This window comes from Nipponia nippon, unplaced genomic scaffold (genome assembly GCF_047370975.1).
Source record: "Nipponia nippon isolate SJK-2023a ecotype South Korea unplaced genomic scaffold, ASM4737097v1 scaffold_11, whole genome shotgun sequence".
NCBI classification, from domain to species: domain Eukaryota; kingdom Metazoa; phylum Chordata; class Aves; order Pelecaniformes; family Threskiornithidae; genus Nipponia; species Nipponia nippon.
This window is the reverse complement of record NW_028262302.1, coordinates 28,592,503-28,619,592: the sequence shown is the minus strand read 5'-3', so window position 1 is coordinate 28,619,592 and position 27,090 is coordinate 28,592,503. Positions and strand designations below refer to the sequence as shown.

The following is a 27,090-nucleotide window of genomic DNA, read 5'->3' as shown; positions in this document are numbered from 1 at the left end:
CTGTGGGTCATGTACAACTGTCGATAAGGACGGAGCTGATACATGGAGAAGCTTCCAGCTCTCCCATGGACAGACCAAGAGCTAAACCTTCTCATCCAGGCCAGATGAGCTAACCACACCAACAGGGAGAGCACCAAAGAGCGTTTCTTTCTAGGACTAGATCCAAAACCAAAATTGAGTGTAACTCTAGGGGACCTGGTGGTGGGAGGCTGCAGGGACTGAAGAACCCTGATTTCCCTCATGGTTTCGTGTAGCAGCACAGCCCTCTGCTGCTCAGAGGAGCATGGGGTGGGATGGGAGGTTTCACACTGAGGACAAAGCATCTACTTCACGTGTGTTCGACTTTTTGGGGGTACTTTTTGCTAAACTCTGTCTGTCACTGCTGTCCTCGTGGCTCCTCTCTCCCTCTGCAGACATCTCTCTGATCGCTGACAGCATTTCCTCCAAATATTTGCACTGGAAAGCAATCACAGTGTACTGTGTTTTGGAAAAGCATCCTGCTTTATCCATTAATTGCACAATAGCCAAACTGAGCTTAAACTCGAATAGCTGCACAGTTACTTTATAACTTTATATAAATCAAACTACACGGTAAGCTGTAGAACGGTATGCTCATCACACACGGCCGCTTTGAGGCCCTGCAGAGAACCTGCCTCCCAGGGACCCAGTGCAGTCTGAGGAAATCTCTTCAGGAGGTTTAAGGACAGCACGCAACAGCAAAATAGAAAATTAACTTGTGATTTAGAGATGGCTTACATGTGCGTTTTTAAAGGTTTATATGTCCCTCATCGAGGAAAGATTTCCCTGCCATACTGGTCGTCTTTTAAATAACTCTTGAAAGCTGAGCTTTCTGGGCAGAAAAAGGTTTCAGCGTTGAAATGGAGAAATGGAGCGTTGACGTTTTCTCGTGCCCAGAAAATCCCTCTTACCTGAACAGGTAGGCTTTCCTTAATGCATTTTCTTTTCCACAGTATCTTGAGACATCCTCTTTGGGACAATTAACCTAGACATTGAAAGCATGTAATTACACATTCAGCTCCACAAATGACTACAAACATACAGCACCACAGCTTTCTTCCATTCAAGGGGGTAAATACAGCCTTTCCGAACCTGCTGGGAGAGAAAAGACAATAAAATGGAGTCCAGAGCTGGGGACTGGAGTTTGTACTTCAGCTCTCCAGCTCAGCCTGCCTTGAATTGGGTCAGACGGGATCAAGAGATCTTATGATCCACCCAGCATATTCAAAGTGACAGATCAATGCTTGCTTATTAAATTCAGCCTGTATCTGGAGGAAATGAAATACATACACACACATATATAAGCACTTCTTACAATCTAATTACACTTGCCTGAATTTGTAACTCCCTCACCTAAATCTGGATAAAGTTTCAGCTAAAAACCCCTTTATATGAAATATTCATTGCGCTAAATTGAAAAGAAGTGAGCCGACCCCATCCATCATTCTTGGCAGTTTGAGCTGGCAGGAGGGAGCCGTGGAGGGAGTCGGGCAAGTCCCACCGCCTGAGCGAGCGGAGCGGGCTGATGCCCTCCTGTGCAGCACCCTGGGGATCGCACCCTTCCCCGTGCCATGCCCGTGGGTGCACAGCAATGACCGGGCAACGCCACGCACCCCACACAGGAGGTGCTTAGATCAGCCAGCCAAGCCTGGTACACGGAGTTTCCCATGAAAAAGACCTATCTGTGGGAAAAACGTGAGTAGCTGAATGTTCCCTCACCCCATGAATGCAAATCAAAGCGCACGGGTTCGTTTACTGAGACCGAGCTGGGAGGCCAGGAGCAGCTCAGGGCTGCCCCTGCCAGTCCTCAGCACTGCCAGTCCTCTGCTTCGCTCTCTGTGTTTGGAAGCACAACATCGAACCTTTCTGGGACACAGGAACCTGTCCGTGTCCCACGGACAGAAGGTGTGACACAACCCACAAGCAGTAGATGGGATAAAACGGGATGCCCTGGTCTGCCAAGACCTGCTTTCTCGTGGGGTCCCACTGCTGTCAGCCCCCAGGGTGGGTTAAGAGAAGCTCTGTCCACATGCAAGACCTGCAGAAATAGCCTGTCCCGCTCCTTATCCCCATGTACCTTCACCACCGAAACGCCATAGTCCTGGAGGGCCTCGGCCGAGTGCTCAATCTGCTCCAAGAAGGGCTGGGCACCGGGAGAAACTGAAATAAAAAAAAAAAATCCCTGGTTTCCATCCCTGCCCCTTACGGATGAGGCAGATGAGAGCACCTTCAGGGCAAGCTCTGTCTGTGCTCTGGCATGGTAACAGCGTGCTAAGGTCCCCAGGCAAACATCCCCGGGACACGCGAGCAGACATGAGCAGGGCAAAGAGGGAGCCGTGGTGTGCTGCTGGCAGAGGGGCTGGGAGCTGGCTGGGGAGGGCAGAGGGACTGGGACTGGTTTTGTCAGACGGGTGCTGCTGGGCTGGGCTGCAGGTCCTCAGGGTCAAGAGCATCCTCCTGCCACACACCGAGCCAGTGCTTGACACCGTATGGTCTTGCTTTTACCCAGAGTAAGGTATTTACTGAAACAAAACTAACTATGGGCAACAATAAGTAAGTTTGCAGATGACACCAAGTTGGGTGGAAGTGTTGATCTGCTGGAGGATAGGAAGGCCCTGCAGAGGGACCTGGACAGGCTGGGTCAATGGGCCGGAGCCAACTGCGTGAGATTCAACCAGGCTCAGCACCGGGTCCTGCACTTGGGTCACAACAACCCCATGCAAGGCTACAGGCGTGGGGAGGAGTGGCTGGAGAGCTGTCTGGCGGGAAAGGACTTGGGGGTGTTGGTTGACAGCCGCCTGAACATGAGCCAGCAGTGTGCTCAGGTGGCCAAGAGGGCCAATGGCATCCTGGCTTGTATCAAGAATAGTGTGGCCAGCAGGAGCAGGGAGGTGATGGTGCCCCTGCACTGGGCACTGGTGAGGCCGCCCCTTGAATCCTGTGCTCAGCGCTGGGCCCCTCAGCCCAAGGCGGCCATGGAGGGGCTGGAGCGTGGGCAGAGCAGGGCAGCGAGGCTGGGGCAGGGGCTGGAGCCCAAGGCTGGGGAGGAGCGGCTGGGGGAGCTGGGGGGGCTCAGCCTGGAGAAGAGGAGGCTGAGGGGAGCCCTCATCGCTCTCTGCAACTGCCTGAAAGGAGGCTGGAGCAAGGTGGAGGTCGGTCTCTTCTCCCCAGTAACAAGTGATGGGACGAGAGGAAACGGCCTCAAGCTGCGCCAGGGCAGGTTTGGGTTGGACATTAGGAAAAACTTCTTCACCGAAAGGGTGGTCAGGCCCTGGCCCAGGCTGCCCAGGGCAGGGGCTGAGTCCCCATCCCTGGAGGTATTTAAAGAACGGATAGATACGGTGCTCGAGGACATGGTATAGATGGACTTGGCAGTGCTGGGTTAACGGTTGGACTCGATGATCTTAAGGGTCTTTTCCAACCCTAACGATTCTGTGATAACAACACAAATGCCCAGAGACTCCCCACCTTCCTTTCTAACACAGCCAGCCTCTCAGTGCTGACATGGAAGCTGTGTTGGCGTCTCAGCCCATGCCGATGTCTCTGGGAAACCATACCAGGGGGTCATGAAGGAGCAGAACAAGAAAGGCAAGGCCAAGGATCTCCCTGTCATTCCTGACAGCCCTTAGTCCCCTTGTATGCAAGGGATCCCCCTTTCCCTGGGAGGTACCATGGGAGCGAAACCCAGCCCCTTTGAGGGGACAACTCCTTAGGAGGCTGGGTTTCTCTTCCACGGCACGTCCAGAAAATAATCCAGAACATTAATGAAGAGGTTTGAAGGAGTGTGCCTGGGGACACAGCCAGGAAAGATCCCACCCCAGGAGGTCTCTGCCTGTCAGGAGCACTTGGAGCTGTACAAACACAGATTTGCCAGCTGAGCTCAAGCAGCCCTTCAAAATCCCTTTGGGTTTAAAAATCTCGAGAATTGCCTCTTCATTGGCCCACTTTCACACACACCCTCACACAAGCCTTTGCTGAAAACCCAGGCTGATGTAAATGCATACGGGTAAATACATACCGTTATGGCTGAAATAAGCCAGGGATGCTCTGCCGGCTTATGCATACGGGTAAATACATACCGTTATGGCTGAAATAAGCCAGGGATGCTCTGCCGGCTTGCAGGCTACTGAAATACTCCTGGGGGCTCAGCTCCTGCAGCAGCCTCGCGCTTCCCTGCGTTGGGATGGAAGAAGCACAGAAGAGCAGAAGAGAGAAGGAAAAAACCCATCTGGCCTTTTGGGCTGGCATGGCTGTTATCGGCTACAGGCACGGGAGAGTCACAGCTGGGGAAAAAAGTCAAAAACATATACATATATACACAAACCTATATACGAGTGTCTTCTGTTTAGATAGGTGCAGCGTGACTGTAATTTCCAGATGTGACACAAACATCTCAAGGACGTCATGAATTAGTCACTAGAACAGCAGGTGATTCAGACAACTGTAAAGATGATAGCAAAGGCTATTCCCTTTCCTTGAGCGGTATTTGCAAGTGCACGGCCCCTCCACGCTTTCAGTTTAGGGCTGTTTTTCTTCCCTATTTTTTTTTTCTTTTGAGTCAAACAGAAATTACGCATGCAGGCAGAAAACAGTGGCCCTATCATACAAAAAAACCCACCCAAACTGTCTCAATTCTTGTTAAAAAGCTTTGAGGATGCCACTAGCCTTATATGTGCCACTGAAAGAGGTGTTCGCAAAGGGACGGGCCATATTGCCCACTTCAGACTGTGCCAAATGATGCGGGGAGGTTCAAGAGCCCTCCTCTGGTGCCTGCACCATCTCTCTGTCATTCGAGGTTTCAGCTACGCCATATGGGAGAGGGGTTTGTGCAAACTCCTCAGGCTTGTCATGCCTTGCTCGGTCCAGCCTCCCAGTACTCTGACCTTGGTGGCACGGGAGCAAAGCCGTGACCCACGCCGGGCTGCAGGGCAGTCCCGGCAGCCTCCCTTCCGCGCCAGGTCTCTACGTGGAGCTGGTTAGGAAAGGAGCCAAGGAAATTTGTGAGATGCTTCAGAGAACGGGGCAAAGACCAAGCGTGCAAGTCTGCTGCCAGGGTTCACCAGCAGTCCTGCCCAGGCTGCCCGGCCGCAGCTGATTAACTCTTCTTGCTCAGATTAAGAGGCTTAGGAGAGCTTCATGTGGACAACCACCACAGGATGAGAAAACACCTTCTTCCCACTTCATTCCCCTGTTTAATACCAGGTTCCTTCACAGCTTGCTCTTCAGGTGTTGGTCTTTGTGGCTGAGTGTGCTGGAGCATGGCTGGTCCCTGATCAACGATGAGCCAAAGCTGGAACTGAAGCAGCGTAGAAGCTGTTTGCTTTGCATCATGAGCTGCAGCTGTTTGCGTTAACAAAGGCCCCTGTGTCCATGGACTGTCATTCCCTCCAAGCCCCTGTCAGATGCTGTCCGCTTGCTATTGCTGCTCTGTGACGAACCCAAACTCAAACGCTCAAAAACAAGGAGGCAAAGTCCCTCCGCCTTGCTCCACGGGCAGGGAGTTAGGGAAAGCCGGGCACGCTCAGGCTCCACAGCCTCCCTCTCACGTAGGTGAGGTGTTTGCATCAGGCCTGAACGGCACAAAGGAACAAAGACAGAGCTGAGAAAGGCATGAATTTTTTTCTTTTCATTGGAAAATCTCCGCTTCTCTCCTTTCTAGCTTTGGGAAGTGCCAGGCATTTCTGGTCCTTTGCCCTCCCATCTGTTCCTCTGGCTTACAGAGGGGACAGAGATCGGGGTGGGGTGGGGGGGGATGTTTATTAAATGACAAACTTGGCTACAGCAGGATGGAAAAATAACTTCAATCCTGGCATGTGGGAACCAGCCCAGGTCAAATGGGAGAGCTTACTGTCAAGGAGGCAAGAGGAGCAGCTTCCAATGACTCAAAGACTTGACGGCATTATACCTGGAGGAGGGTGCCAGCAGTTTAAAACACAACTCCAGCCTCTACCCAGCCCCGATCTCTCTTCATGTCTCCTCTGGCTCTTGCCTTCACCTTCTGCCCTCTCCGCATCCCTGTGTGACTGGTGCTCTTCTCCTTGCACCCCTCCCAAAGCCAGCGCTGTCTGCCCCACCACGACCCCCCGCTCCTCCCCATGCCCCCTCACTCTGTCCCACCACCCTCGGCCCCGCTCCTCCCCGTGCTTTTCTCGCCCTTTACACAAAAACGCGTGCCCATCCCTTCCCTACCCATGTCCTCTCCCCTCCTCACTGCCCCGTCCTGCCCAGCAGCTTCCCCCTGTGCCCCATCAACCCAAACCTGAATATTCAGCTTTTAGGTCATTTCCTCCGCCACCTCTTTTCCATCAACGGAAAATTAACACCATAGGGTTGGAAACAGCCAGAATCCCGTACCGCAGCCACTGGCAGGATTACCAGAGATGTGTGAAAATACCAGGGATGTGTGAACCAGCTCTGTGTAACTGCTGGGAAACCCCTAAGCCCACGGGCCATGGGGCAGCCCAGCACAGCATAGATGGTATGCAAGACCTGGTTCATGTTTTTACTGTCATACCTCCAAGACAGAGCCAGGCAAGGTGGTTAAGGCCACTGTAGATGACCTAAAATGAAACCAAATACACCAGAGACACCCAGCACAAACTCTTGGATTGGCATAAATTGCTTGTGCCACCTCAGTTTTGCTTGGGAATGCCGCAGTGGTCACCACGGGCTGGGATCCCTGCATCGCCTCCGTGAGCCCAGCTGCCTTCCCTGACGCCTGTATTTATTACTGAGGAAGCTGCAGCACATTTCATTCAACGGAGGGTGATGTGGGGTGGCTTTTAAGATACACAAGGCAAGGAAGAACCACTGTCCTGGACTGCACAGCCAGCCGGGTACCATCTCCATCATCCATGGGCCCCCCTGAACCCAGGAGAGACACGACCAACCTGGGCTTCAATGCCAGTGATGTAGAACTGCCCGCATCCCTCAGCAGCGTATTTTCCTCCCGGTGATCAATTACCTTCTTACAAAAAACCTACACTTTATGTCTGGTCCAAATACGTTAGACTGCTGCTTCCCCTTTGTTTTATCTCATATGGGTACCTTCCCGCCTGCAGAGCCCTCAGTTAGCAAGTTTTAACTCCCTAGGTAGAGGTTCCTAAACCAGGAGCATTTAGGATGCTCCGAAATGGAGTCACTTCAGCCTCTCCTGTGATGATCGACACAGATCAGGCCTTTTGTTGCAGCAGTTCATTCACCCCGCACCCAGCTGGTACGTTTTTTTGGCAGCCGTGCTCGCCCGCCTTTGATGCCCTTCCAGCAGCCGTTAACCAGCATGCTGCCCTCCCAGTTTTGCTGGCAGAGGGGACACATAACAGCCCCCAAATCCACGCGCGGCTGACTCAACCCCTTAGCTACAGCAAGCTAAACAGGCTGAAGCACTCTCCCCGGCACGGCTGGATGCCCCAGCCCAGATATGCCTGCTGCTGAAAAATGCAAGGGAGAGCATAACGCTGACGGCTCTTCTTGCACTTTGGACTGTGCACACAGGTTTCCTTTAGCGGATCCAGAAAAACTCCCTGAAAAGCTCTCTGTTCCAGCCTTCTGCTCTGCGGGTCCACGTGAATCCCTCCAGCCATACGTCACTGCCCGACCAGCAAGCCCTTCCCAAATGCATCCAACTTGCTTACGGCCAGCTTGTCTGAAGATGGAAGCTGTCCCAACAGCTGTATTGTCCGCAAATTTCTTTTCTCCTGAAGAGATGATAAACTGGCTCTTGAGGACCAAAGAAAGCATCCCTGGGATCCCACCGAAGCATATCTGGGTGACGCTGACTCTCCGGTGACAACCCGCTACGTGAAACCGTCCCCCTGTGGCCACTTCACCGCCTGGGGGGGCCAGGTTTGTCCTGCGGGTTTTTAATTCATCAGAAGACCACGCCACTCCAAGCCACGCGCCTGACAACTGTTGACACGTACCGCTGACAACTGCTGAAATACTGCTTATGGCAAGCAATATTTAAGTCTTCTTTTTCTCCCGGGTGAGGTTATGTGGTAATTTTATGGAATCCTACGGCTGCCCGGCAATAACCTCACTTCCTTACCAGATACTGCATTGTTTTGCATATTTTTTCACTGCACGCTCCCCTTCCCTGCTCACCTTTGAAAAAGTGGCCAGCACCAGCTTTCTCCTAAGCAGCAGACAAGTCAGGTTAATTATCACTACCCAGTTTTGCTGGAACAGAGCTCAACCCAGCTGCTTTCAAATCTTCCAAAAGCAAGTTCTTCGACCTGGCTGATTTGAACAAGGCCAAGAAGCTGCAGTTCCCCAGCGTTTGGAGCTGGGACAGAGCTGAGATTGTTCTCCATCGCTTTGGGATGGGCCTGCAATCATCGGTCTGAAATACCTGCTGGCATTGCCCACCCGTCCCTTCTCCCCAGCAGCCTGCGGAGAAGGCAGAGCTTGCAAGCTGCCACCGCGAGGCCCCTCCAGCCGTGTCCCTCCATCGTGTGCTCCCGTGGTCGTGACCCTACAGCTGCGGGAAGCTGTTTCCACCCGCGTTGGACACCCCGACGAGTCTCCCAGCCAGGCTGTGATGGACCCCCAGCAGACTCCTGCAGTGCTTCCAGCCAGAAACCAGAGCCTCGCTGCAGAGGTATTTATCCTGCATTTATCCACAAACGCTGTTTCAAGCCGGAGCGTTGCCAGGCCTTTTGTGCACAGGCGGGCACACTTTTCAACCGGCAGCGTTTTAAGGACGTTGCAGATTGCTGTGTAATCAGTCCGTGGCGCAAATCCGCGCCGGGGCGGCTCACAAAACCAGAGGCACATCTGGCACACCATGTCGGATGATAACGGAGCTCCGCTCTGCGCCGTCGCCTCTCCCCCAGCCTGACCCCCTGCACCAGAAGTGCCTGATTTTCAGGGCAAATGCGAGATACGGGCCTGCAGTCAGGGGACGAGGGTGCCTACGGGGGCGGCTGCGGCGAGCAGCACTTCGCAGCGCGGCGATCCTTCTCGAGGATCAGCAGCAGAGGTGGGAAACACATCGACATCAAAGCGCATCCCAGCCCAGCGCCCAGCTTTGCCTTGCTGGTTTTTTTGCAGTGATGCTCCCACGCTGCCCCATCTCCAGCCACTTCCCGGAGAGTTTCACTTTCATTTTCACTTCCAGGTCCCACTTCCCAGCACCCAGTAGCCCTGCTGGGCCTCGCTTGCTAGCCAAGGCTGCAGGAGGGACATGCTGCAGCCGTTCCCTCTGCGTGCACTGGGAGAGGAGCGCTTCGATGCCCGTGCACCCGTCACCCACTGCTGCTGCACCGCTGCCCCCATTTATCTGTCCCTAGGGACCAGCCCCCCGAAGTCCCTGGAAAGCCGCTGGCACTGTGCTGATGGACATTGCTGAGCTGCCTCCAAGGTGGCTTAGGGATGTCACCTACCTGGGTGTCCTGAGCTGAAGTCCTTGTCCCTCCACCACAGCTGCTAGCAAAGCATCGCACATCCAGGTCTCCCCTTGGCCCCAGCAGTCCCCCGAGGCCGGCGGCCCAGCTGCACGGCTGGAGAATCCGCAAGGCGGCCTCGTCCTACGCACTGGCAACGGGATGCCAAAAATAAAGCTGGCGGCTCTGTGCCAGCCCGGCCCTTCCAGCGGTGGGATCTCTTGGTGGCAGGGGGTCTCCGCTACGATCCCTGAGCTCTCCCTACAGCCATAGGGATCGCTGCCCATATAGCAGGGTCAACACCGGAGACCCAACCTGCACCTACCGCAGCGGGGTCTCCTCCCGCACACCCCCGCAGGCTGCTGGGGGTGCTCAGATCCCCCCCGACAGCTCCAGGGACCCCTCTAGGAGACCTCCCTGCTTCCTGCAGGCACCCCGGACCTGTCCCCGCAGCGACAGCGCTGCTCGGGCCGACCCCACGAGGCGGAGGCTCTCTGCTGGGGGGGGGACCCCGGAGCTGCCCCCAGACGCTCGGGGCTCCCCAGGGCCGCCCCTGGAGCTGCCGGCACCCCGCTGCAGCGTGCACCGCGCTGCAGCGTGCACCCCGCTGCCACCCCCGCGGCCGCCGGCACCAGCGCGCGCCCCGCCCCCGGGAGGGCGCGAGGGGCGGGGGCGGGAGCGCGGGAAGGGCGGGTGCCTCCGCCCGCCGCCGGAGGTAGGCGGGGCGGCAAAAGGGAGAGGCGGGCGGCGGCGGCAACCTAAAAAGCAAGAGGCGATGGGAGCGGGGAGGGGGGGCCGGTGAGTGACAGGCGGCGGAGACCACTCGAGGCGGCGGATGGGCGCGGTGGGGGCGGGCCGGCGGGGAGCCAATGGGGAGCGAGCGCTGTCAGGAGCGAGCGCCTCAAATAATCGGGCTCAGCTGATTGTCCCCGGCAGAGAGTTGTTTGGCGGCGGGCGGGCGGGCGGGCGGCGCTGCCAGGAGGGCGGGCGGCGGGGGGGAAGGCTCCCCTTTGTTGCATGGGGGTGTCCAGCCGGGGCTGAGGGGAGCGGCGGGGCGGCCACCGTTGGCGGGCCGTTGCCTCCCGCTGCCCCATGAGCTCGACGACGGCAGGGGCGGCCCTGGCTGAGGGGGCCGCCGTGCCCTACGCGGTGGAGCTGGGGCTGACCGTGCTCCACACGGCGCTCTACGCCGCCCTCTTCCTCTTCGCCTACCTGCAGCTCTGGCTGCTCCTCTACTACCGGGAGCGGCGGCTGAGCTACCACACGCTCTGCCTCTTCCTCTGCCTGCTCTGGGCAGCCCTCAGGACCACCCTCTTCTCCTTCTACCTGCAGAACTCCCTGCAGGCCCTCCGCCTCCAGCAGCCCTTCGCCCACTGGCTCCTCTACTGCCTGCCCGGCTGCCTGCTCTTCTCCAGCCTCTGCCTCCTCAACCTCTATTTCGCTGAGGTAAGTTTGTTCTTTTTTGGGAGGGGACACACACCAAACCCCCACCCTGCAGGACACCAGGGCTAAAGGCTCCTCTTCAACCCCCCTACAAAACTTGGAGGTGTGCCCTCAAGGCAGGCTTTGGGGTGGGAGAGGGCGCTGAGAGGTCTGCCCTCAGCGGAGGCTTTGGGGCAGGTTGGGGAGAGGCAGGGGTGTGCCCTGAATCCAGGTTTGGTGGGGGGGAGGCATGGAGATGATGCATTGAATCCAGGCTTGGGGGTGGGGAGGGATGGGGGGGGGGGGAATGAGCAAAAAAAGTGTGAGTGAAAAATCTGAGCGTCGGGGCGGTGGGGTGCACCTTGAATGCAGGCTGTGTGGGGTGGCATGGGGGGTGCAGGCAGGCGCATTGCCCTGGGTCTGGGGTTGGGGGGGTGCAGAGATGTGCCCGGGTGGGGCTTTCCCCTTTGCAGCCCTCCCAGGGGTGTTAGTGCCCCGGGGTCTCTTAGGGGACTGGTTTGCATCTTTTCTTTTAATTGATTCCCCTTCTCTAAAGGGGACCAGAAAGTGGCAGCAGCAGGGGCTGCTCTGGCCTGGAGTGATGCCAACCATTACGTCACCAGCTAGAGCCTCTTCTGCTATTGTTGCTGCGCTCCCTCCTTCTCTCCATCTCTCCGCTCCGCCGTGAACTGAGCTTGTTGTTCTGCAGCTCGTTGTCAGACAAAAACCCTGAGATTCCCTCTGCCTCCCCACACAACAGCCTGGGGCTGGAGTGCTGGGCCCCTTCCTAGCACAATGATCGCTACTGGGACAGTGCGGAGCTGCTTGTTATTGTCGCTGAGCTGTATTCCTCCTTTTCTGGGTTTCCCATCACTTGTGTTGTGATTTTTATCCTCCTGTCTCTAGTCCTTTCACTTGTCTTTATCTTTTAAAGCCTTGGCTCTCCCCTTCCCTTCCTCCCCTGAATATTTTGTTTCTGCTCCAGTTTCTCGTGAGCAGCCCTTTGCTTGCCTGCCTTCCAGTTTGGTGACTTGTTTCATAAATAGGCAGCACTTTCCTTCCAGCTTTGTTGTTGTTGTTCAGATTCTTTGCTCTGCAGCTCTCAGCTGTTCGCCAGCCTTACAAAGGAATCGCTAACACACAGCGAAATCGCTCCATCGCTCCGATGTGTCACCGATGGGAGTTATGATTTCATTTTCCCGAGGACATCAACATTCACATGATAATGTGAGGCTTGGAGCAATCAGGTCGTTCAGCTGTTTTGGGTCATCCCCCTCTGACACAAACACCTGGAAGCTGGGGTAAACTGCCCGTTGCACAAGCTGGTGGTGTTAGGTACGCTGCCGATCGAGTGGCAGCAAAATAACAAATGGTGCATAGTGTGCATAATCCATCTTGTCTGTTAAAGGGAGCCTGACCTACCAATTGCTCCAACTAGTAGGTGTTTGTGTGTTCCTTGAATGGCAATCTGAGGAAGGGATCCCACGTTCTGGTGCCACAAAGTGGCTGGATTTGTTTTCCTCCAAGTCACCGGACTTGAGAGCAGATTTGCCTCTTTGCAGGCTTGTTAAAAGGCTCCTTTAAAGAACGGCAAAGTAAATTCAAATAGGTTCTCAGGCTTCCCTTCCTCCCACGGTACCTGTTTTTCAGTGGACTCTGGCTGAATATACCCCATTTCTTTCTCCTTGAAGACCTGGAGCCAAGGGAAATCCTGTCTGAGGAAATAAGAGCTCAGAATCTAGAGTGGGGAAGGATAAAATGACTTATTAAAATGGGTATGCATGCTTAGTTACAGAGAGTCCGATGCTTGGCTGTCCCAAGCAGAATGGGTGTCCAGCGCTTCAGGGTGTTTGTGGGTGATCCCACAGTGGTGGTAGGTGGTGAAGCCTGCGGCTTCTCCAGAGCCTTGGAGAGAGTGTGGCTAGATGGACTGAAAGCCTTTGGTGCTTTTTTGGCTTCCATTTTAACAAAAGAAGTGATGCTGAGTAGCGATATTTGGCCTCCTCTGCTTGGAAAACAGGCTGATAAAACTAGCCCACCCTTGACAGAAGGGTGCCATGTGCTGGTAGCTAACTGAGGTGGGCCTGGCTTGGCTGTGTTGGGTGCTGCTCTTAAAACACAGGAGGAGTTGTATTAAGGGGGCTTAGGGTGTAATTAAACAAGAATTATCACTACCTGGAGGAAGGAGAGAAGCTATGGTGGAGCCACAGCAGTTTAGCTGAAGTGGCTCAAGATCTAGAGATAACTGGTGTGTTTACTGGTGTGACTTCAAGCAGAACCTGCTGTGGAAGGCCCATCCGTTCCTGGGTGTTAAGGGCCAGTTGGTAGCAACCTGTAGAAGGGCATAGGGCTTCTGCCACTCTGGGGGTGCTGTCCTGGTCTGAGATGTCCTCAGATAAAAGCAGAGGCTGCTTCTGTGCTGAAGGCCTGGCTAATTGTCTTTGTACACAGTGCCTCCTTTGTGGAGATGCTGGAGAAATAGCATCTGTCTAAGCAGTGGAAGAAAATGTGGCCTGTGCTATGTTATTTGAGCTAATCTTGCTTGATTTACGGAGCTCCTCAGGCTATGTACAAGCTGAGGATGAAATGGTGCTGGGTGGGGGAAGAGGTCCAGGAAACAACAAATACCCATGGACAGCTAGCATTATTTTACACTCCAGGCTCTTCTGGGACTGAAATTAAAACTCATGAAACCGCTTAGTGTTCCCCCTTTCTGTGGGGAGAGGCTGTCCTCTTCTTATCCCCTCTTGGCCCCTGAGATTCCCGAGGGGCCGTGGAGACCTGCCAAAATGCGTGTGGGATGCTTATTTGGTGGTGACAGTTTCTTTTTCTCACTGCCTTATTTCCACCTGGAACATCAAAAGGTGTAATGCCTTTTGCCTGGGAGCATCTCTTCCTCTCTGCTTCAGCTTGTCACAGAATGAGTGCCTTTCCAGGAAATCTGGAGTTCGCAGCACATCAGGTCAGAATTTCTCAGATCCCCTTCCAGTCCTGCCTCAAACGGGCAGAACAATGGCTCGGATATCCCACCCAGGGTGCTTCTCTGCCTTGCTTTTGGAATAGCTCCTCTGCAGCCGGCTAGACATCTGCTTGAGTAATGCTACCTTTCCCAAGAGTCTGGCAGTTCCTGCTTTCCCCCAGGTCATTGTCAGAAGCACACTACATGGAAATGGAGCTACAACAGCCTCCATCTTGACCCTTTCAAAGACCTTCTTGAGCACTTGGCATCTTTGCCTCACTTGGGAGTCAGCAACTGTGTGCAAGAATGAGTAAGGCCTTCTGCTGGAGTGGTGAGGCTGCTCTGCCAGACTGGCATGGCCATGACCCTTCACCTGTCTGGGTTTCTTTAAGTGCTCCATCTGATGGGATGACATCAGCCTCTTTCATCCCTCGCTGCTCTAATTGCACTGGAGCAGACACGCATGGAAAGAGCATCCAGCCTGGGAGCCGTTTGTCCTTGCTGTCCTGTATCTTCCTGCCTTCTCAGATGGAAAACCGGCAAAGCCTCCATCCCTTCTTGCACTCTTCCACCTTCCTTGCCTAGCAGACACCTAGCACGTGCCCCCTGCCGCAGCGGGGCAGCTGGTAAGGGGTCACTTAAACTCAAAACTGCTCCATCCCGTAGCTGATGATTCCCGTGGCCCCCATGGTTCCTGAATAAACAGGTGGCTGTGCCAGCAACCAGCTCTTCTAGGAAATCAGGGTATGTGCAGGTTGCACCCTGTGCTCATGATAGCATAGGATGATCTCCGTGTTAGTGGGGATGGTGAGAGATCCTCCTCACAGACAGCTCCAGCTCTTCCTCGGAGTGGTGGGTGGGGGCTTGAACACTTGTTATGGGGTGTAGTCCCAAAATAGTCTGTGCTCTGCTCCGATGCTCGCTGCTGGATGACTGTGGCAAGAGAAGGAATCTAAACTGTCTGTGGATGCTCTTGCAACTGAGTGAGGGCTGTGTTCATGTCAAGGCAGGACATGGTTGTGTCTTGTATCTGGAAAGCCCAAACTCATGATTTCTTTATGGAGCAAAAGAGACTGATTCCATCAGACAGACAATGCCGTTTCTGGCTCTCCTGGATCTCAGATCTGTTGTGAATGGCTGTACCAAAACCAGGCTGAAGTGCTGTCTGAGGCTCAGTGTCAGGGCGAAGGTCCTGGCTCATACAGGTACTGAAGGTGGTCCTTAGAGCCATCTGTGGGATATGGTGCCTTGTCACTTGTCATCTTCTCTTAGCAGCTGTGACACCTCCAGTACACCTTCTGAGGATGAGTGTGTTTCTTAAACAATGCTCTGAGAACATACCCTTAGCAACTTCACTTTCTGGGCTCGGTGATGTGAGCAGGGTATTCAATTTTGTGAAATATATCCACTCTCGTCACAAAAAAGCCTCCAGCATCACAGGGGACTTTGAGGTCTGTAGCTCTTCTTGGCCTCGCCTTTCTCCCAAGTCTGTGGTTGATACAAAGTGCTCAAAGGTCTTGTGGCTCCAGAAAGATAGCTGAGTATTGCTGAAATGTTATAAAAGGCTTGCTTAGGAGTAAATGTTCTCAGTCCTGCTGCTCTGGGCTAGCAGAGACCTCCATTCCTTGTTTTCAGCAGGCAGCTGTGTGACTTCTGGGGCTGGCCTCTCAGCTAGGAACTGTTCAGTTTGCAAGGGTTGCTACTAGCAACTTGGCGTAATGCACCTGTTTGAGGGCAGGGGTCTGTAATTCCTATTTTTATGAAGAATAGGACTACCCCCAAGCGCTCTGCACTGGCTTCTTCACAGCAGAACCCTCTACAGCAGCTGTCCTTGGGCTTTGAAAGCATCAGAGCTAGGCCAGTGCTGGAAGGCTTGCAAGATTGTCTCAAGGATAGGAACCCAAAGGTGCATTGCGAACACCGCTGGTGTCACCTACTGACCCAGCCCCTGTGAAGAAAAAGCAACCTTCAGATGGCTTATCATGTCTTAATAACTGAAACCACTGTAAAGTGAGTGATGCCTGTTCTTTTCCTGAAGTTATAGGAGTAAATAGCTGGGGGCTAATAAAAGTGTAAGGCTGGTGCCGTGGTCTCACTCTGCGTTTAGTGGCAGCAGTCCAAGCGGGAGTCTCAGGTTGCCATTGCACTCTTAACCCTGAGACAACTTTGTGTGCCTTGGTCCCCAGGGCTCAGGGATATAGGGGAGAGCCTTGGGAGACCGTCTTGCGCAGGGCTACTGCAGCTGTGGAAGCCAGCATCTTCTTTCTGCTAGCCAGTGGCATTTCCCTGCTCAGCTGAGGGGCTGTTCTCACCCAGGGTGATCGGCTGGAATACAAGCCAGGGACTCTTGCTTGCCTTGCTGTTCAGAGGCTGCAGGTATGGGCTGCTCTTCTGGGAGTCAGCAGAAGCACAAATATCTCGGATGGATTTCCATGCTGTGTGAATGGGTGCTGAACCAAGAGGTTTCCCAGCTGGATGTCCTTGATGGCTGTTTTGATGCTCCCAAAGTGCTCAAATGTAGCCTACAGGCAAACTAAGGACAGAGGAGGGGATTCAGGGATTTTTCTGTTTTGAAGTCACCACCTGGTCCTTCCAAGGCCCAGGTTTCCTGCAACTCAGATGACCTTTGGGGCTCAGAGTGGGTTATGCCTCACTTCTGTACTTCTCTGGGCTGGTGTAGGCTGGGACACGAGGGTAGAGGGCTTCAGAGACTGCTCGTAGTACTGTGCCCCTCAGCCTTGGGGGCTGGATACCTCCCTCTGCTGAAGTACTGTGTCTTGTTCCCCCCTAAGTGCTCCTTGAGTTCATCTTCCCTCAAACTGGGGTTGAGGAGCCAGAGAGTGAAACTGGCTCTCAGAACAGGGTTGCTGAAGCTGTCTGATGCCCTGCAGGAGGGCTTTCCAATGCTTGAAACTACTACAATAGATCAGACAGCCCTCAAATCCTGAAACGTCTCTGGAAAGCCTGGTTTCTGATGCTTCAGAGTGCCATTGCTACCTCAGTGCTGACTGGAAGGCAGGAGCCAAGAAATCCCATCAGAAAAAAAGCTGACTAAGGGTGCCTTGTAAGAGATGAGTGATCCCTTGCTGCAGCCACAGCCTGGGAGCTGAGAGGGAGGACTCCTTGCAGAAGCAGTGAAACTAAACCTCCACACCTGTGCAGTGATCCCACAGTGGTCTTGTGCTGACCACAGGTACGTGTCTGCTGGATCTGGCTGGATGGCTCTCTACCTCTTCCCAACTTCCTTCAAAGTCTCTAGTCAGGACACGAGCTTTGTCTGAGATGGAATGTGACCTTCAGCTCTGGGATCCTTCCTGGTGAGGTCTGTAGCAGGATCTGCATTTCTCCCAGGACAAAACCCAGTTCCTGCCATGGCTGTGCTGAATCAGTGTGTGACAAGTGAGCTCTGTGTAGCTCTTCCTGCATGCTGCTTTCCTGCTCCTTGTCCTGACCGTGTGTCAGCACCCTTTACCTGTCCCCTTGCAGCAGGATTGCTGTGTTCCCATCTGAGCTGGGACTTGGGAGTGTGTCCGTACCTTCCTAAACTGTCCATATTTCCTTAGGCTAGGAGTCCTGCCCCGTATGCTTCAGCAGGAGCCACCCTCCAGCCCAAAGGGATGTGGAGGCTTGTCTGCCATATCGGGAAGAGTGCTGTGGGACTGCCTGAGTGTGAGCTGACGGTTCTTCTCCAGCCTTCCCAGCCCAAATGGCTGGGGCTGCAGGCATGGCTGTGGTCCCCTGCAGTCTGAGGAGAGGCTTGTGAGCCTTTGCTTTGAAGCACTGGTCCTTCTTGTGCAACTTTCAGCTTGAGTCTCCTGATTCCTTGGTGAGGAGATTCACAGAACCCAGATCCACTCTCGGATAGAGTGCATGTTTCTTCAAGGAGTGAAACAGTCTGTGAATAGCTGTCATCTAATATGTTTGTCAAGTGTGCCATGCAACTTGGTAGGCTGTGCCTTCTGCCTCTGGAGGACTTCCTACCATCTCAGAGCTACTTTTCAGGTGTATTTGGCCTACAAACACCTTTAGGGTGGAGGAGCTGTGAGCTCCAAATGCTTGTTACAGCCTGCAGGTCCATAATCCAATACCAGAGGGCTATTTCAGATCAGCTGTTTGTCTTGCTAAAGCACAGCAGCTGAAGTGGCCTTCTCAACAGGGAAATCAAGCATGACTGAGGTCCTAAAATATGCAGCACAGAACACTGGGCAAAGTAGATGTATTTTTGAATGTTCTTACTGACTACCGAGTGCTGAACTCCCTGCTTTTCTTGCAGTCCTTAGGTGTGGTGTTATTAAAGCCCTTGTCACATATGGGATATTAAATGTTTATAAGGACATGGTTTAGTGGTGGACTTGGCAGCGTTAGGTTTATGGTTGGACTCGATGATCTTAAAGGTCTTTTCCAACCTAAATGATTCTGTGCCTATTGGACACCTCCATTTGGGCTTGGCTCTTGCAGGAAAAAGAACACCAGTCTGTCTTGTAGGTGGGTCCAGTGCAAGACTTGGTGCTAATAGAGTCCTTCAAGATGTCCAGCTGGCTGCTGGCTCCCCTGTTGTATAGATCTTTAAGCTTAAAGGAGAACTGTGGGTCATGTTAAGTAATGCTGCGCAAATCTTTCCCCTAGGTCATATTCAAAGTGAAATGTGCAGCTGAATTCAACAAGTACAAGTAAGTGACACTTTTCTAACGTTACCTTCAAAGCTGGCTTGAGGTGAACTCACGCTGCAGTGCTAGGAACGGGAGCTTCAGCCCCCAAAGACCGAACAGAGCCGATGCAGTACCTGGCTGTGCTCTGACAGAGAATCAGTCTTGTGCCTTGGAGCAGGACTGGGAGCTCCAAGGGTACCAAGGAAGCTAAAGCATATGCTGCATGCCTCCATACGTGTCATCAGTGTCCCAGTACCAGTGCTGCTAATGAACTAGATGAACTCTTGAGGTCATTCTGAGCTGTCCCACCCCAAAAAGATCTGCAGGATAAGGCTTGAGCAATAGGTGGGACCTGTGTTTGTGCAGCCCAGGTGCTTGCTAGCCATTTCCAGGGAAACCCACGATGGAAAATGCAAGCTCCAGTGGCTTTCGATAAAGAAGTTGCAGTGGCTGTGATGACTCATAGCTTATTGACTGGAGTTAATGCAGAGCTAGAGCAACACTTAAAATCTGCAAGATAAGAACCTGACTGTCAGAAGATGAGTCTTGTAACTCATGACTACTTACTCTGCTCATGCATTATGAGAGCAGCTCAAACAAATACTCTGCAGGCTTGGGCTGCCAATACAACCACTGAAACTTGCTGGAATGTCTGATCTTCACAGCAAGCGGAGCACTGGGCATGTTGGGAGGCCCTCTTGCCTGATGAGACAGGAGGGTGGTGGAGAATGACCCCAGAATTGTCTGATTGAACTCCATATTTTTTTTTCCCCCTCACCATCTCTCCAGGGTCCTGTTGTATCTGGGCTCCATATTTACCAGCCTCCTCTTCTTAGTTGTGAACTTAACTTGTGCAATGTTAATCCATGGTGAGGTCCCGGAGAACCAGCTGAGGTGGACAGTCCTTGCCCGCGCCCTGGTCAACGACAGCCTCTTCATCCTCTGTGCCATCTCGCTGGCTTGCTGCATGTGCAAACTGGGAAAGATGTCTTCAGCGAATGTCTACCTCGAGTCTAAGGTAAGTGAATGCCTTGTCAGCTACGCTGGAACTGCACAATCCTCAGCTGGATTCTCAGCTGGATCTGTGCGTGCTTCCTCAGAGCAATGCTGGCCTGGTGGCACCTGAGCTACCCTTGCTCCAATATTCCTTCCAACGTGGAGGTGGCAGCTCTTGGACTCCTCCCTCCAGAAAGTGCATGCTCCTGCTGTGGGAATGAAGTGCCCTGCATGTTTCAGGGGAATACATTTTCTGCAGCTTTGCTGGTGCGACAGGAGACTTACGAGCTGCTTATGTTTTTCAGGTTTAGAAGTATAATTTAGGGTTTGACTGGAAGAGAGGGGTCTCTAAGTAGCAGGCGCCGTTTCTGCAGTATATTGTCACTAAGGGCAGTAAAGTCTGCAGCATATTGTTATCTCTGGCAGATGCCTAACAATTCTCTGCAAAGGGGATCCCTCCAGCAGTCCAGCTTTAGCTGCCTGCTTGCTTGAGCCAGAGGCAGTGCTCGCCTGTCCTGGATGAGATGAGCATCTTAGAAGGGGAGGAGAAGTTGCTGTAGGTCCTGCCCCAAGGCAAAACGACCCGCGAGGGTCAGAACCTACACAACTCTTCTCAAGCAGGTAGGAAAGTGGATAAGCCACCAGCAATCTCATCTTAGTGTGGCAGTAGGCTGCAATTAGGTGTGCGCTTGAACTGCCTCCTCTTCCTCTGGGAAGCCATATCACCCCTATCAAAGGCAGTGACTCCAGGGTGGGGACCTGGCCTGTTGAGATGGGCAGACAGCAGTCTCTTGATGAACCTGAAAGCATCTATAGGAAAAACTTGAGTGTGGGAGCATAGTCAGGCTCAGAGAAGCCAGCTGTCTGGCTCTGGTACTCTTGAGCTGCTGTCTTTTCCCAGTAGTACAGCTCCTCACCCCATATGCTCTCAATCGCCTCTTTCCAGGTGTCAAAGGTGGGGCTCTGACCTCCTGGACCTTATTTCCAATGTGCCCTCAATCAGGTGGATCTACATGGGCTTAAAGCACTGCCACACCTGGCTCAGGTGAGAGGCTGCCTGGAGTGTAGAGCTCCTGGAGGCAGCTGGATGGCTCTGTCCCCCCTCAGGAGGAGGATGAAGAGGGTGACAAGCCACCTTGCAGCCGACACTGCTACAAAAACATTCTGGATCCAGACAACTGCCTTGCCTTGGCTGGAGGCATCTCCTTGCTCCTTAGCAGGCCATCTGCATGGCCACGAGTGGCTGCAGTCCACTGCCGCTTCTGCTAGAGAGGGCAGCCAGAGCTTGCTCTCAAGGTTGAAGCTGAGGTTTTTCTGGAGGAGAAGTCTGGCTCTCTTAAGCAGCAGAGAGCATCGGTGGTTGCCCAGAATCCAGGGTGTGTGGGCCATAGGCAGCTGGGAGTGGCTGCCTAGCTGGATCTTGTGATGGCTGTCTGCAGAGGCTGCAGGTTGCAGCCGGGTGATCTGAAGTGAGATGGAGGAACCGTGACTAAGCTGAGAACCTGCTTGCATCCCTGCTTGCATGGGCCAGGTATCCAGCTCTGACTGGCTCTGGACACTAATTAACTTATCAAGTTCACCCAGCAGTAGTTAACGAATGCAGTAACTTCCTCTAGTTACGGGCCCGAGGCTGCCCGTAGCCCGAGCTCTTGTACAACGTGCTCTAGAGAAGCCTGCTCTCGGGTTGAAAACTCAACCTGACTGTCTGGTGAAGGTCTCTTGCATTCAAATGCTGTCTCCCTTCCCTGCCTTGGAGGCATTCCCCTGACTTTCTGTTGTGGAGGAGCTGCAAAAATAGGGTGGGGATGAGCAGAAGTGTTACACAAATGCCTGAAAAGGCTGTCCTGCCTCCTGAACTCCAGCTGTGAACCTGCTGACTCAAAACAATACAGCAAGGCTGGAGGGGCCCGGTGAGGCTGCTTCCTCCACTGAAGGTAGGAAGGTTCAAGCCATTTGATACTTGAGAAGGAGGCTGTGCTATTGAACTGCTGCCAGATCCTCTGCTGTGGTCCTTGTCAGCTGCAGGCTTGCTTCCCTGGCCTTTCTGCCTCTTATGCTGCTGCCCTGAATACCGAGGGCTCAGCTAACAGCGCTAGAGCAGGCTGTGTTCTTGTGCTTCGGTGGTGTCACGGGGTGTTAGTAGTACTTTCATGCTGACTCTTCCAAAACAGTCTTGAGCAAGCACTGTAGAGCTAGCGTACCCGTAGCTGGGATGTGGAGCAGGTCAGTGAGATGTGCTTCCTGAGCTGATCCTCTCTCTTAATACAAAGGCAAGTCAGCTGCTGAGATGTGTTTGTCTGCCCACTTATGGGCTTCTGCTGTGCAATGACTTGGTGGCTACCAGTAGCTATTCAAAAGCTTCACGGGTGTATTTAGCAAAGAAATGGAGACACTTGCAGATCTTCAGGTAGGTTCCTCTCCCCCAGCTAGCTGTCCAGGGAAGGTAGGTACCGTGGCCTTCAGGTACCCCATGCAGCCGTCCCTCTGACGGCACCGCGTCTGAAGCCTTGTGGAGAAAGCTGCTCTCCACCAGCACAGGACAGCTGGCAGGAGGCAGAGGTCCCGCAACATCTAGCCACCCTTTAGCATGCTGCTCTGTGTACGCAAAGCCTGCTTTGTTCCACAGCAGCGCTGGGGTTGAGGTGCTGGGTCTTTCTGCCTGTTCTCAGAGTTGGCCACCCCAAACTTTTGGGCTTCTTTCCTAGACAAACGTTATGTTCAATGTCAGGGGTGCCAGACCGCTGCAGAGTGAATGAGCTGGGTGGATGCCTCTGCTGTAGCATCTGAACAGGGTGTAGCAGCAGCAAGATTATCTTAATGGTCATTGGTTGGCTTTCTGGAGACTACCACAGTACGGCAGGGGTCGGATAGCATCTCCCTGGACCACCAGTTTGAAACTGGCTGATGAGATCCTGAGAACGATGCTCCCGTGCCTCGAGTCTTCCCTGCTCCCTGGCGACACTGGCTGTATGGCTCTGCTACTGCAGTGAACTCATCGCACAAGAGCACAGAGCTCTTAACCAGCTCTGAATATTTTAGCAACAACATACAAATGTTCTAGGTCATTCTTGCCTGCACAGCTTCTCATGCATTCGAGGGGAGGCAAATCACAGCTCTGTATTAAAACTGTTTGTTTTCATCCTGTTGTAGGGAACATCTGTCTGCCAGGCTATTCTTGTGGGATCTGTAGTTGCTCTTCTGTATTCCTCAAGGGCTTGTTATAACCTGGTAGCTGTGGCCATATCTCCAGACAGCGTTCCTGGTCCTTTTAACTATGGCTGGGACAACCTTTCAGACAAGGTAAGTGTCCGTGACCCCCACCCCAGAGCTGCTAAAGTGAAAAGCAGTTACCCTGCCGTCCTGTGAGGGCCTGCGGAGGTGAAAAGGGGGCTGGGGGGGGTGTCTGTTTTACTGAATCCCCAGACAAGCTGGCTTTCTGCCTCCAGAAGCCCTGCTTGCTCTATCCACCAGAGCAAACCTGAATCTTCCTCTATCTGGCTACTTCTTCAGGAGGGATCCCCTGTTGTGCTCTTCAATTTTAGCCTGCCAACTCTTCTTTTGGGGGAGAGGAGGAACAAGTTAACTAGAGCAGAAAAGCAATGCTTAATCAGGTGTGGGTGTGCAAGGGAGAGTCATTGGTGTGGGGAGGGAGCTAACAGTACCCTGGCAGCGCACTGATGAGAACTAGCTCACTAAAACCAGTAGCAGGAGTCGGGTAAGGGTCACTATTCTGGTTTAGGGACTCCTGCCTTCATAACGGTTTCTCTGCGTTCCTAGTTGTGTGTGTTGTGTCCAGCTTTGGGAGCTGCGTAGCTCTGCTGATGGCTGGGATTGTACAGAGACTGCAAACTTCTGTCCGCAGGTGCGCGTGGAAGTGAGCGGCGAAGAATACGTGGTGTTCGGCGTCGTCCTCTTCCTCTGGGAGCTGGTGCCAACCACTTTCGTGGTGCTGTTCTTCCGGGCTCAGAGACTGAGTCAGAACTTGGTAGGCCTGTGCAAGTTGCTGTAGCTCAAGTAACCCTGCGCAGGGAGGAGCTCCCGAGTGCCTGGGGTGGGGGGCAGGCCTTTAGGGCGGCTGTCAGAACTGTCTCGCTTCTGGCCTAACTCCTTTCTCTTCAACAGACCCCAGCGGGGATGGTCAACAGTCATAGTTACAGCTCCAGAGCCTACTTCTTCGACAATCCGAGGCGCTACGACAGCGATGATGACTTGTCACGGCTTGGGGCCAGAGAAGGAGGGTAAGCGTTGTTGGGCAAGTGAAAGCACAGCTGAGCTTGGTTTTGTTCCCTTCTGCGGCTCACAAGGAGCTACTTTTATTAGACAGGAGCGGCCAGCTCTGAGAGGTGGATATCCCACTGGATGCTCACGGGTAGAAATGCGCAGTGGCTACAGACAGGAGGCCTCATCTTGCTAGGATCCTTCCTCAGCCCTGGGGGCTCTTAAATGATGGCCAGAGGAGTTTCTCCCCTGCAAAGCGAGAGAGAGGTGGTGAGGTCCTGGGAGGGACGTGGTCTCTGGGAGTCAGCCGGGACAAAGCTCTGCAGGAACGCCTGGTGTGGGTGTTCACAGCAGAACCGTGAGGGGAAACCTGACAGCCCTGGCCTTCACTGGCTGCTCAGGGGTCTGAACTCCGCCTGCCCGGGGTGTCGTGAGGGGTTCAGAGGTTCTGGCTGCTCTTGACCGGTTTGGTAGGGCCTGGTGCTCTTCTCCTGGTACCTGTTTCCTCAAAGCTGGGTTCCTTGGTGATATCGTGCCCGCGTGTCGTAGCCTGCTTCTGCAGGCTTGGATACCCCCATCAGTGCTGGGAGCAGAAGACTTTCCCAGCAGCGGAGACTAGCCGCAGCCAAATTATTCATCTCTAAGGGTCCATGTTTGGTTTTTCTGTCTCTTCTCCCAGCTTGGCCACCCCTCAGTGCTCTGGCTGCTACGGGTCCCTGGCTGGGAATGACAGCTACGCAGTGGGTCCCCGTCTCGGCGGAACCGCTACAGACAGTGCCCCCTTGCTCTTTGCCGCAGGCGGCTCGGAGATGAATAACCACCATAGCTCATACCCTGCACCACAGAACTGAAGAGGCTGCGAGGTCCCTTTCTTCCCAGAAGTGGCATTCATGTATAGGATTGTAACCTGGTTTTCTCTTTCCTTCTCCCCCGAAGCATCTAACTCATCGTCACAAACATTCCACTACCTGCTGCAGCTGTAAGCAGGACTGAGCCTATGGCTGCAGGCGGTAAGCAAGAGAACTGTGACTTTAAGGTACCATGTAGCAAAGTGAAGCTGAACTCTCTGGAAGCTTTTTCTTGGTCTGGTCTTCAAGATGTTGGCAGCTAAATGCACCAGAGCTTCCTCACTAGAAAAGAAACATCAAAATGCATATTTGCACTTTTATCTGCACACTTGGAAGGAATGAATTTTGCTCAGACTGCGCTTGGTCTGAGACTGTTCTAGTTACTCTTTTAATTGCACATCCATAGCTGGGAGAGGCACAGTCTTCCTGCAAAGACGTGGTCTGTGGAGTACTCTGCATCCTGACTCGCTGGGAACGTGAAGCTCTGCTGCCCGAGCGCGGTATGGGCAGGGCCTCCTGCGGCGCGCGCTGACGCATCCCGTGCCATATTGGCAGCCGGCAGGGCTGGTGCCTCTGGGCTGAGCGCGGTTGTGCTCTGACCGCTGGTCCCTGTTTCACCTGACTGCTGAACTGCCCTGCCTAGGGCTGCGGGCTCAAAGCTGAGCTCAAAGCGTATCCTAGCAGAGCCTGTGAGGGTGAGACCAAGTGCTCCTACTGGCATTAAGATCACTACGTTGTAACCAACCCGCTAGCTTGTGGTGGAGGAAGAGGGCTGGCTTGGCCGGCGGCTGCTGTCAAGCGAGGGAGGGGGCAAGACTTTGCGGGCTGCTGCCTTGTGGGAAGGCTTAGAGCTGGAGCTGGCTCAGCCAGCGTGTGCGTGCAGGAACGTGCGCGTGGCCCAGAGCTTAACTGGGGGGTGGCGAGAGCAGTCCTGCTCCCTCCTCCTCCTCACCCATGGCGGGGCTCCCCCTTTCCCCCCCTCAGTATTAAATTGCATTTAGCAGATAACCAGGAGTTGGAACCTGAAGTGAATGTGAAGCGGTGGGGTCCCCGCTGAGGTGCAGGAGGTGTCCGTCTGCTCTTGCAGAGGGAAGTGGTGGACGCTGCGGAGATTCGGGCTCCTCGCTCTGCCCTTCCCTGCCGTGGGGCAGGACCGTGGGCCTGGAGTCCTCCCGCTGCCACAGCAGCTGTGTCAGCAGGGCTTAGCGGTGTACAGGGGGTTTGAGTGTGCTGGGTCAGGCTGGGAGGAGGCTTCTCTGCCTCTCTGTAACTGAAATAGCCAAGTTTGAGCTGGCCCATAGCTCCATCGGGCTCCGGGAGCTGAGGCTCGATGTTATTCCTGGCTTGTCCCTAAGCCTGCTGTGGGGATGAGCAAAGCAGCTTTGGACGCGGGCTTGGATGGAGGCGCTGGGCTGGGGAGGGACCTCTAGTGACGACCTTGAACTGGAACCGCAACTGCTTTTAACCTACCTGGAGCTGTTCCTGCTCTTCAAACCCAAGTCTGACCCCGAAGGACTTCCCTGTGCCTGGCTCGGGGTGCGGGACGCTAGGCTGGGGTCTGGTGCCAGGGCGACCCCGAGGCAGCCTCGGTGGCCACTGCCTGTGAGAGAGGGAGCCCAAGCACTGGGGCAGCCCCGGCCTCTCCTCACTTGCCGTGTGCTCGCTAGTGTAGCCTGGTCACCCCAACACCTGCCTCGCTTGTCACTGGTCACGCTCAAACACCCCGTCCCTCTCCGCGGTCGGTCTCCCGTGCTGGCTTCTGGGCCTCTCCCTGCCAACCCGCTTTGCTCTTGCTGGCCCAAAAACAGGGGAGGCGGCTCCGAGCTGACAACTCCCAGCACCTCCCTCTTGCTCTAGTACGTGAGCCGGAGCTCCGCCGTGCGCGGTGTAAGGGCCCTGTCCCCTCGGCTGGGGCGTGGAAGCGGGTTCCTCCATCTCGGTCACTGCTCGACTTATGGCAAAGCTGCCGGAGGCCCCCGGACGCGGCGCATCACCCTTCTTTCTTCTCCCGCAAGTCACCAAAGACAGTAAGTGACGCTAGTGGGCCCTGTTCTTGCTTAAATTCCAAAGCACTAGGAGCACTTTAAGTTTTTCTTTGGAGGGAAAGGAGTGTAGTGCAAAAAAAAAAAAAAATTAAAAAAATGAGAAATTAAAGGGCTACAAGGCTCATTGTTCATATTGCACTGAAGCACACACCCCCACCACGATCTTCCTGGCATTAGGGTGGCAGGGCGGGGCAGCGAGTCTCCTTGGTACTGTCCTCGGGAGTGACTGGCACAGCGTTTCGGTTTTATTCATTTGTACGGATGGCCGTTAATTTCAAAACTCTGACCGCTCCTGCTGGGGCCAGTCCCCTGTTTTACTGAAGTAATTTATAGCTGAGAAGTACAATGACTTTTTTAATGCATAGTTGCCTTTCATTAAACTTACTTTTTTTTTTTTTTTTTGGTATGATTTAACAGTGTTTCGGCTCTGCAGTCAGGCAGCAGCTGGCTGCACCAGGAAGCTGTGGCCAATGAATGTACCTATTTGTTCTTCACTAAACTGTAACCAAGCACTACTATGTTGAAATAAAAAAAAAAAAAAAAGAGGAGTTT

The 27,090-nt window shown here is 53.9% G+C and overlaps 2 protein-coding genes across 3 annotated transcripts in view; one reads left to right on the top strand and one right to left on the bottom strand.

Moving 5' to 3' along the window:
* Positions 1 to 10,038, bottom strand: part of TXNDC16 (thioredoxin domain containing 16) — a 43,511-nt gene extending 33,473 nt beyond the window's left edge. For both annotated transcript variants that reach the window (XM_087746861.1, XM_087746862.1), the window contains exons 1-4: positions 9,402 to 10,038; positions 4,098 to 4,301; positions 2,096 to 2,178; positions 930 to 1,003 (exon numbers count right to left, since the gene is read on the bottom strand). In XM_087746861.1, the coding sequence (XP_087602987.1) occupies positions 930 to 1,003; positions 2,096 to 2,178; positions 4,098 to 4,266 (326 nt within the window). In that variant the 5' untranslated portion in view covers positions 4,267 to 4,301; positions 9,402 to 10,038. The remainder of the gene's footprint in view (positions 1 to 929; positions 1,004 to 2,095; positions 2,179 to 4,097; positions 4,302 to 9,401) is intronic.
* A 317-nt stretch (positions 10,039 to 10,355) lies between these two features.
* On the top strand, positions 10,356 to 26,380 carry GPR137C (G protein-coupled receptor 137C). Its single transcript, XM_009472740.2, has 7 exons — positions 10,356 to 10,847; positions 18,409 to 18,452; positions 19,221 to 19,449; positions 22,578 to 22,727; positions 23,290 to 23,412; positions 23,550 to 23,665; positions 24,325 to 26,380. The coding sequence occupies exons 1-7, from the start codon at positions 10,494 to 10,496 to the stop codon at positions 24,494 to 24,496; spliced, it is 1,188 nt and encodes a 395-aa protein (XP_009471015.2). The 5' UTR covers positions 10,356 to 10,493; the 3' UTR covers positions 24,497 to 26,380.
* Positions 26,381 to 27,090: the final 710 nt, after the last annotated feature.

Excerpts from the sequence above, each read along its gene's own strand:
- GPR137C (XM_009472740.2), top strand. The coding sequence starts at position 10,494 with ATGAGCTCGACGACGGCAGGGGCGGCCCTGGCTGAGGGGGCCGCCGTG. Across the intron at positions 10,848-18,408 it reads TCAACCTCTATTTCGCTGAG|GTCATATTCAAAGTGAAATG; the intron begins GTAAGTTTGTTC and ends TCTTTCCCCTAG. Across the intron at positions 18,453-19,220 it reads GCTGAATTCAACAAGTACAA|GGTCCTGTTGTATCTGGGCT; the intron begins GTAAGTGACACT and ends CCATCTCTCCAG.